Source organism: Vigna angularis, chromosome 7, assembly GCF_016808095.1.
Source record: "Vigna angularis cultivar LongXiaoDou No.4 chromosome 7, ASM1680809v1, whole genome shotgun sequence".
In the NCBI taxonomy this organism is placed as follows: Eukaryota; Viridiplantae; Streptophyta; class Magnoliopsida; order Fabales; family Fabaceae; genus Vigna; species Vigna angularis.
Window position 1 is genome coordinate 2,139,682 of NC_068976.1, and position 10,876 is coordinate 2,150,557.

The following is a 10,876-nucleotide window of genomic DNA, read 5'->3' on the forward strand; positions in this document are numbered from 1 at the left end:
ACCTCACTATACACCTTTTAGTTGAGTGATACACTTTTGAGTGTTGAGTGATACACTTTTGAGTGCTTGAGTGAAACACTTTCCTTGGTGAGGAGTAGTTCTTTGAATTTCTGATTACATCTCTGCTTGGTTGATTGATCATTCTTAAGGATAACATCTGTTGAAGTATATGAGCATCACATTGATTTTGATTGAATTAAGGCATCTGCACATCTTGACTGACATCTTTATGCTGAGTTGATAAAAGTGATTCTTGTCCTAGAAGAAAAGTTTTGAAAAATGTTGAATCACTGTAGTAATGGTTCTGAAAAGCTGAGTTATAATCTGTTTTGCTTGAGGACAACCAAAGTTCTAAGTTTGGGGTTGTGATAATGGTTAAAAATACCGTTATCTGTGATGTAATTTTGATACTAAATGCACCATTTTTTACTTAGAAACTTGCTTGGAATCATGTTTTTCTGTTAAGTTGTGTGAATAAGAGAGTTGAGGTTGAATTTGATGAATTTATGACTAAATTCCCTTGTTTTGGCAAGAAATGAGATAATACGGAAAGCAGAGATGAAGTGCCAAGGAGATGGAGCTTAGAAAGGCCTGGAAAAGCACAAGAAGGGAGGAATGCTCGAAGCTTGTGCGCCCTTTCTTGAGGCTTAACGCAGAAGAGTGCCGCTCACTGCCTGGGCACCCCTTTTAGGTGCTTGAGCGTCAGAAGCACGAAGCTTGGGCGCCCCTTTTTGAGGCTTAAGCGCCAGGAACCACCGTTCAACGCCCGGACGCCCTTAGTGGGGCGCTTGAGCGCCTGCGACACGGGCCTGGGCCTTATTTCTGTTCTGTTTTCGCTCTATTTAAAGGATCTAGACGTCTTAGGGTTTGTATCTTTGGCAGAGGGAGCACAGTAGCATGTTCTTTCAGTCTTTAGAGGCGGATTTGGATGCGGGAGCTTCCATCTTCTACTTTTAGGGTTTTTCTATCTCATTCTTCTCCATTATTCATCTAGTTTCACCATATCTATGGTGAACTAAACTCTATTTGTTGTTGGGGGATGATGTAATGATGGAAGCTTATCCATGCTTGAATGCCCTGGCCTTGCAGATGCAGCGGATGAAAAATAGTATTGGTGCAGTGGATGAAATACATCAGAGTGGATGCAGTAGCAATTGGGTGAGATTTTGGTGTATTTGAGTGGAATAAGTATGTGTGGGAACCTCACAGCTCAGAAGGCCTTCCTACAATGGAAGGAAGCTAGAGGAAAGGGAAGAGAAAGTAGAGAGAATTAAATGACTCAAGAGCAATAGGGCTGGCAGTGAATTTCAGCAGCAATTTACTAAGCTCAAAAGTGACCCAATACAAAGAAAAGGCCCTCTTATTTATAGGTGAAGAGGAGCCTAAATTCTGTTTGTAATTCCCTCCTAAAATTCAAATTATTCAGATTTTGATCAAGCAAAATCCATGCCTCATTCCAGCTCATCCAGCAAGGTGTGTGCTTCCTTCCAAATCAGCCAACATTCACGTGGAAAATGCTGGTGCATGCCGTAAGCACCTCCTTTGCTTTTTGGCTCCTTTGCTTGGTTCTTTCTTGGATGGCTCAATCATATTCTCCAAGATTTATTAATTCCTACAAAACAAAATATAAGTGCTTTATTTAAGAGAAGAAGGATTTTTATAAGTAACCTTCCATAGAAGTAAAATGTTAGATGATCCTTCTTCTTCTTGAATCTTCCTAGCCATTGCTCTAGTAAGAGGTCCAATGTGATTTCTTGATGGTTTTCCATCAGACCCTCCCTCTTGAAAAAGATCTGTCCTCAGATCTGCTTCATCCTGTTGATCATCTCCTGTGAAAGGAATTAAATCGTAGATGTTAAAAGTAGGACTGACACCATAACTTTCAGGAAGGTCTAATATGTATGCATTATCATTTATCTTTTTGAGCACCTTGAATGGACCATCTCCTCTTGGACTAAGTTTGGATTTCCTTTGAGAGGGAAATCTTTCCTTTCTTAAATGAAGCCAAACTAGGTCTCCTTTTTCAAAAACTATTTTCTTTCTCCCTTTGTTGTTGTATTCTGCATATTTTTGAGTTTGTTTTTCAATTTGGATTTTAACTTTCTCATGTAACTTCTTGATAAACTCCGCTTTAGAAGCACCTTCTTTATGAAGAAAAGAAGATGATTCTGGAAGAGGTAGTAAATCAAGAGGTGTGATAGGGTTAAAACCATAAACAACCTCAAAAGGAGAAAGATTTGTAGTCTTGTGGACTACTCTATTATAAGCAAATTCAATATGAGGTAGATGTTCATCCCAAGATTTGTTATTTCCTCTTAATATTACCCTTAATAATGTAGATAAAGATCTATTTACTACTTCAGTTTGCCCATCAGTTTGGGGGTGACATGTAGTAGAAAATAGAAGTTTAGTTCCAAGCTTTTCCCATAAAGTTTTCCAAAAATGGCTTAGAAACTTCACATCTCTATCAGACACTATAGTTTTGGGTAAGCCATGCAATCTCACTATTTCTTTAAAGAAGAGTCTAGAGATATAGCTAGCATCATCTATTTTGTGGCAGGGTATAAAATGAGCCATTTTACTAAAACGATCTACTACCACAAATATAGAATCATACCCCCTTTGAGTTCTTGGCAATCCTAAGACAAAGTCCATGCTTATGTCCTCCCAAGGGGTATTAGCTATAGGAAGAGGTGTATAGAGTCCATGAGGCATAATTTTGGACTTAGCTTGCAAACAAGCTATACATTTAGAACAATGCCTTTGAACATCTATTCTCATGTGTGGCCAATAAAATTTACTTTTCAAAATGTTTAGAGTTTTATCAACTCCATGATGGCCCATGAGTCCTCCTCCATGACTCTCTTTGATAAGAAGTTTTCTAATGGATCCTTGGGGTATACAAAGTTTTCCTTTATTAAAAAGATACCCCTCAGAAAGATAGAATCCATCAAAAGGCTTCTTAAGACATGATGAATAAGTGGATGCAAATGTTTCATCATTTTCATATAACTCTTTTATGTCATCAAATCCTAATATTTGAGATCCTAGGGTTACTAATAATGCATGTCTTCTAGATAAAGCATCCGCAACAACATTAGTACTCCCCTTTTTGTGTTTGATGACATAGGGAAATTGCTCAAGATATTCCACCCACTTTGCATGTCTTTTGTTTAGCTTTGCTTGCCCTTTAATGTACTTGAGAGATTCATGGTCAGTGTGTATGATGAATTCTCTAGTTACCAAGTAATGCTCCCAAGTTTTCAAAGCTCTAATGAGGGCATACAACTCTTTGTCATAGGTAGGATAGTTTAAGGTAGGCCCCCTAAGTTTTTCACTAAAGTAAGCTACGGGATGTCCTCCTTGTATTAAAACAGCTCCTATTCCTACCCCAGATGCATCACATTCTAGTTCAAAGGCTTTGGAAAAATCAGGCAAAACTAGAATAGGTGCATGTGTTAACTTGTGTTTCAAAGTCTCAAAAGACAACTCTTGCTTATCACCCCAAATAAAAGGCATATCTTTCTTGACTAGCTCATTTAAAGGAGCAGCTATGGTGGAGAAATCTTTCACAAATCTCCTATAAAAACTTGCTAACCCATGAAAACTTCTCACCTCTCCTACATTTTTAGGGGTTGGCCATTCTTGTATAGCCTTGATCTTCTCTGGATCAACATGTACACCTTCTTTTCCCACTTTGAATCCAAGGAAAATCACACTTTCTTGACAAAAAGTACATTTGTCAAAGTTGGCAAAGAGATCATGTTCTCTAAGAAGAAGCAAGACTTTTCTGACATGGTTAAGATGTTCTTGAAGGCCTTGACTATAGATTAAGATATCATCAAAGTAGACCACTACAAATCTGCCTATGCATTCCCTAAGCACATGATTCATTAATCTCATGAATGTACTTGGAGCATTGGTCAAGCCAAAGGGCATGACTAACCATTCATACAAACCAAACTTGGTCTTGAAAGCAGTTTTCCATTCATCTCCTTCATGAATTCTTATTTGATGGTATCCACTTTTAAGATCAATTTTGGTGAAGAGATTTGCTCCATGTAATTCATCCAACATGTCATCTAGCCTAGGAATGGGATGCCTATACTTGACAGTTATGTTGTTGATGGCCCTACAATCTGTACACATTCTCCAAGACCCATCCTTTTTAGGTACTAACAACACAGGCACAGCACAGGGACTTAAACTCTTTTGGATCCACCCTTTGTTCAACAAGTCATTAACTTGTTTCTCTATTTCTTTTGTTTCCATAGGGTTGGTTCTATAGGCTGGCCTATTGGGTAGGCTTGCCCTAGGCACCAAATCTATTTGATGTTCTATTCCCCTCAAAGGTGGTAATCCACTTGGTACCTCTTTGGGAAATATATCATCAAATTCCTTTAAAAGTTTTTGCAACCCCTTTGGTAGAGAACCAAGTTCATGAGTGATTGAAACAAATGCCTCTTTGCAATAAAGAAGGAAATGAGGTTGTCCAAGAAAAAGATTTTTGGAAATATTCAAGGTTTGAGGTTGGACAACTTCATGGACTGAGGCATGGGTTACCAAATTCTTTCTTTCTTTCTTATTTTCTTTTTTCTTTTCTCCATCCAACTTCTTCTTAAGAATTATTTGGTCCTCTCTTACTTGTGAAGGTGTAAGAGGACACAAAATAATTTTCTTTCCCTTGTGTTGAATGGTGATTTTGTTGGTGACTCCATCATGTAAAGCTTGTTTATCATATTGCCAAGGTCTTCCAAGTAATATGTGCCCAGCTTCCATTGGTACTATATCACAAACAATTTGATCTTCATATTTGCCAATGGAAATAGGTACACTTACTTGTTCTTTAACTACTATTCCATCATCCTCTTTGATCCATTGAAGTTTGTAAGGTTTAGGATGAGGAGTAGTTGTTAAGCCAAGCTTCTCTATCATTCTAGAACTACAACAGTTGCAACAAGAGCCACTATCCACTATCATTGAACATGTCTTTTCTAAAACTTTGCATCTTGTGTGGAATAGGTTCTCTCTTTGTGACTGTTCTAATTCTACATGTTTACTTTCCAAGAGTCTCCTTACCATAAGTAAGTCACCATCACAAGGTAAAGCTTCTTCTTCTTCAGAAGTGGATGTCTCAGACTCACTATATGAAGAACCCTCACTTTCACTCTCATGCTCAAGGATGTAAGTTGACTTTCTATTGCGGCACTCAGATGCATAGTGCCCTTTTCCCCCACATCTAAAGCACTTAGTCTCCTTACTCTTATGATCTCTTGAAGGTTCTTTGACTTTTTCTTTTCCTCTCTCTCTCTCTCTGTCTTCATATCTTGGCTTGGTTTGACTACCCTCCCTCTTATACTCTTTCCTATGGTAAGAACTATGAGGGTAATCTTTCTTGGTGGAGCTTTTCCTCTTTAGTTGTTGCTCAACCCTCACACAAAGTTGGACTAACTCATTGAGATCATTGTAGGGTATAAGTTCAACCCTATCTCTTATGTCATAGTTAAGCCCACTTTGAAACCTAGCTATTGTTATCCTAGGTTCTTCTCTTATCCCAGCTCTCAACATGAGTAACTCCATTTTTTGTCTATATTCCTCAACACTCATGTTCCTTTGTTGGAGTTTATGGAGTTTATCCATTATCTCCCTATCATAGTAGGCTGGTACATGCCTCCTCCTCAAGGCAGCTCTCATTTCATTCCAATACCTAATGGGAGGTAAGTGTCTTAGCCTATGGTCCTTGACTAAGGCTGTCCACCAAATTAAGGCATAACCTTGAAAGCTTAGAGAAGCCATGGTGACTCTCCTTTCATCATCTATTTGGTGGCACTCAAACAATTGCTCAACTTTCATTTCCCACTCTAGGTATTCTTCTACATCATCTTTTCCATGGAAGGAAGGAAGATCAATCTTAGGCTCTCTTGGGTAATGCTCTCTAACTCTATGTTGTCTTCTAGGAGGCATTTGGTAGTGGTCATCATTGTGATGACTACTATTTTGCTCAATTTCACTTGGAGAAGATGATGATTCTTCTCTTCTCCTATGGGAAGACCTCTCTTTCTTTTTATCTTGATTAATCAAAAGTTGACTAATCATATCTTTGAGCTCACTAATCTCTTTATCCCTTTGTTCAAATCTTTGCTCAAATTCTTCCCTTAAAGACATTTCACTATTGGGTTTCAAACTTCCTTACACACTTGATTGACTCATTCTTGTCAAAGGAAAAGGTTTTCACAAAGTTTTCAAAATATTTGACAAGTAATGAGTGAAAAGATTTTCACAAGCTTTCTTTGTTTTTGGTGAAAAATTTCTAAAGAGATTCTAGAAGCAAAAGATGTTTCTAAGTAGCTCCCAGGAAGAAGAGGTGAGTCACAAATGGACAAGCTTAGAAACAAAATTCTTCCTTAGCCAGAGTTTCCTTAGAATGTTCTTTTACTTTAGTTTCTAAGTAGAAATTCTTCAAATTCTTTTTTAAATGTTATGAACCTACAAACCAAAGAAAGGTTTACTATATGCTAGGCTATCCTAAATACCACGGAGACCTAAAAACAAAAGGATTACTCAAGACATTTAAGGAAAGCAATAAAGATGCAAGAATGTAAATGCTAGACGGCCCTAAGTGAAAGTGCAAGTGACACTTGGAGCCCCTTGACACACTTCCACACTAAGAAAACGAAATTGGACTATTACAATGTTCAATTGTGAACTTGGAATTGCTTCAAGAGCATTTTTCCAAGTCACTTGGCTCAAAAACAGCAAAGAAAAAAAATACAATTTCTAACAGCAAATTCCGTGATATTTGATGTAAATAAACTTGAAATGAGGCCTAGAAGTAATGTGAGCTTTGTCTTCTTGCTGCTGCAGAAAGCCACTCAAAATGAAGGTGTGAGTTGCTCTTTTTCCAGGGTTGAAATGCTGCTGTAACAGAATTTTCCAGCTGCTGGACAGTGGTGTTTGGGCTGCAGTTGTGTCTTCCTTCTTGCTCCACTTTCAATGCTCAAACCACTTCCTATGAGGCTACCAAAGTAAGAGAAGGATTCTGGTGCTGGATGCCCCAAACAGCTTGCACATACACTCCAAAACTCAGCAAAATCACACCAAACAGATTAAATATTTGCACCAAATTTCTGCACACTGCACCAGTATAGGCTGCTGTATTGAACACTTTAGATGCCAAAAAATAGACACAAACAATTGGAACAGTATACAAATGAAAGTAGGTACACAAGAGGAACTTATCAAAGGCACTAGAATGGATGAAGAAAGCAAGAAAAACACAAGCACAGTTTAGAAATTATTCCAAATGCAAACTGTTTGATAATTTTCAGAAGTGTTTGATAAAATGCCCCAATGAATTTCAGATTTTGTGTTTTTGATTTTTCAGGGCCTGTAATCTGGATTGGTTGGTTCTAACAGCTTTTTAACACTTGATACTTCTTCTTTTGATCATGTATTTTCATTTTTAAACATTGAACCAGCTTTTTCACAATCCAGCAATGAATTTTACACTAAAATTACCAAAATAGTGGCTGGAAAAAAAAACAGAAACTGCACCAGAAAAATGAACTAAAAATGGTGGTTTTGGAACCCAAAATGAGTAGCAGTGTTTCAGCAGCTTGGATGAATGTTCAAACAACTTTTATTCATGATATTAAACATGTTTAAACTCTTAAACAGCTGAAATAATGCTTACTACTCAAATTCACTGGTCCACTTCCAATTTTAACTCAAAATTGATGGTTTAAGTATCCAATCTGCATATAACTTCAATTTTGACCAAATGAACAATATTAGCAACTTTTAATCATCCATTTAGACTTGTTCAAACTGTCCAAACACACAGAAATAGCAGGATTCGAAAATCACTCTTGCTATGGCCAAATTATGCAACAAAAACCATCAATGAACCAACCAAATTTAGCTTTTCATGGAATCAAAAACTGGACAGCAAAGGAAATGACTCTAAGAAGTGTAAAAACACAGATCTAAGCTAGATTTAATGTGCTTAGCATGACCAAACTCAGATTATACAATTCAAGGAAACTTAGCACGGTGAAAAGCTTGGATTAAAACAGTAACAGTGATTTGAAACCAGATTTCAAGCAACTCAACCACTCATTTTTCAATTCTGTGATTATTAGGAGTTGCTATCACTTCAAACACATGTAAAAACAGTAAACAAACTTGTACAAAGCTTGAAAATAAAGAAATCTGGATTGCATCAGCTGATATCAAATTATTCCAGAAATGATGTTTTATGCAGATTTTTCTACTGGAATCAATATTTGCAATGCTAATTGGCTCAAATGATCAAAGCTGGACATGTTGCCATTGCTTTATATGATCAACATAGAGCTAGCAATTGCTCAGGACACACTTAAAATGAAAATGAAAGCTAGAACAGAATCAAATACTTGATGACAGAGTTGAAAAAACTGCACAACAGGACATGACCATAACATTACTGGAAAATGAAAAATAAAGGTAGAAATGACTCAAACAAATAAAATTCACCGTTTAAAATGAAAGATGGACATAAGGCACAATAAGAACACATAATTAAAGGCTGGAACAGAATTACAGAAGCAGAATTAAAACTGAAACAGAAATAGAAAACAGAAACAGAAAACAGAAACAGAGATGGAATTCAGCAGAATTAAATTGCAGAATGAGAAGAAATGCTTAGCTCCTTGGTGCGTGGAGAACCTAAGCTCTGGATACCACTTGATGGAAGCTTATCCATGCTTGAATGCCGTGGCCTTGCAGATACAGCGGATGAAAAATAGTATTGGTGCAGTGGATGAAATACATCAGAGTGGATGCAGTAGCAATTGGGTGAGATTTTGGTGTATTTGAGTGGAATAAGTATGTGTGGGAACCTCACAGCTCAGAAGGCCTTCCTACAATGGAAGGAAGCTAGAGGAAAGGGAAGAGAAAGTAGAGAGAATTAAATGACTCAAGAGCAATAGGGCTGGCAGTGAATTTCAGCAGCAATTTACTAAGCTCAAAAGTGACCCAATACAAAGAAAAGGCCCTCTTATTTATAGGTGAAGAGGAGCCTAAATTCTGTTTGTAATTCCCTCCTAAAATTCAAATTATTCAGATTTTTATCAAGCAAAATCCATGCCTCATTCCAGCTCATCCAGCAAGGTGTGTGCTTCCTTCCAAATCAGCCAACATTCACGTGGAAAATGCTGGTGCATGCCGTAAGCACCTCCTTTGCTTTTTGGCTCCTTTGCTTGGTTCTTTCTTGGATGGCTCAATCATATTCTCCAAGATTTATTAATTCCTACAAAACAAAATATAAGTGCTTTATTTAAGAGAAGAAGGATTTTTATAAGTAACCTTCCATAGAAGTAAAATGTTAGATGATCCTTCTTCTTCTTGAATCTTCCTAGCCATTGCTCTAGTAAGAGGTCCAATGTGATTTCTTGATGGTTTTCCATCATGTAACCTTGTGAACTCTCACGTATTTGAATTAATTCTTAATAACCAATGCTTTTTCATTAATTGTTCGAGTAATTCATCTGCGATTATTGTATGCTTTGTTTAACCCATTCATAGCATGGTGTATGAATTGCATGACTGTCGGGAGGTTCTTTACAATTCAGGTTCTTGTTGAATTACTCCCAAGAGTAATATTTCTCAAGGATGAGGGTATGAGTCTTGGTCCTCTTAAAGCTCTTGATCTTCACATTTAATTATTAGGAATGCTAGGAATTACATGAACTAGTGATTAAGGATAGACTTATTTCGCCGAGGGATCGGGTTTAAGTGATTTAGTGAGTGACGTTAACATTAATGCATAAAGAAGAATTCTTACATACATGAGAGGGAACTTGGCAAAATCTAACCCTAATAACATACTCATCTCATATTAAACAACATTTGTTCATCATTGTCCTACTCTGTTATCGATCAACTTGCATTCATATTTAATTTTCTGTTTTTGCATTTGAAACCAATGATCTCGTTTTCTTTAAGTCTTAATTAATCAAGTTATCACATGACAGTCTAGTGCCGAGAGTCTCTTGGGACACGATACTTGGTCTTACCATTTTATATTACTTGTGCGATTCGGTACACTTGCTGATCCATCAACATGGAGCGTAAGGTGGCAATCATACCATCTTTTGCTCCACAATTTGGAAGAGAGCTGGATAGAAGGAATTGGAAGAATGTGGCATCTTACCCTACTCTTGCCAACATTGCTGTGGTTAAAGAATTTTATACAAATGAAAGGGCAATGAGTGGAGAGAAAGAGTCGTACATGAGCTATGTAAGGGGTAAGAAAATATTCTTTGATGCTGACACAATGAACAACTTTCTAGGCACAGACTAGGATGGAGAGCAGTGCCAATTTGCACTTTCTGTGGAGGAAGGAGTTGATTTTGATGAAGTGGAGCAGGTTTTGTGTGTCCCTGGTGGACACTTCCAAAGGAACAGGTAGGGGGCACCTATTAACCTCAGACGTGGCTATCTGACAGCCCTAGCCAAATACTGCATGGCTTTTACACATGCTAACATCCAACCCTGCTCTCATGTTTCTGATGATACTACCCACAGAGCCATTTTCCTCTTCTATGTTCTAAGGGGATTAAACATCAACATTGGGCAAGTAATAGCTGATGAAATCCGTAATTGTGCTTGCTCTACAAATAATAAGTCACCCCTTGGACATCCATCCTTGATCCCTCATATGTACATGTCCTTGATGGAGGAGAGGATGAATGCTTTGTATAAGGGTGAGCAGGAGCTGTTGAGGACACTAACGTCCGCCTTTCCTGAGAGACAATTTATATCTCAAGAGGACTTTGCAGCCAAGGTGGCAGGCCTATGGCCCCACAGACAGATGATGGAGCTGAAGCTTCAACTA

The 10,876-nt window shown here is 37.7% G+C and overlaps 1 protein-coding gene across 1 annotated transcript; it reads right to left on the minus strand.

The window, feature by feature from the left end:
• Positions 1–1,893: 1,893 nt before the first annotated feature.
• On the minus strand, positions 1,894–5,697 carry LOC128197938 (uncharacterized; the record flags this gene model as incomplete). The annotated part of the gene is made up of 5 exons (XM_052880829.1): positions 1,894–2,014; positions 2,171–2,931; positions 3,058–3,695; positions 4,146–4,398; positions 4,729–5,697. Coding segments are annotated over 5 exons (2,742 nt in total), but the record flags the coding sequence as incomplete, so codon positions are not given.
• Positions 5,698–10,876: the final 5,179 nt, after the last annotated feature.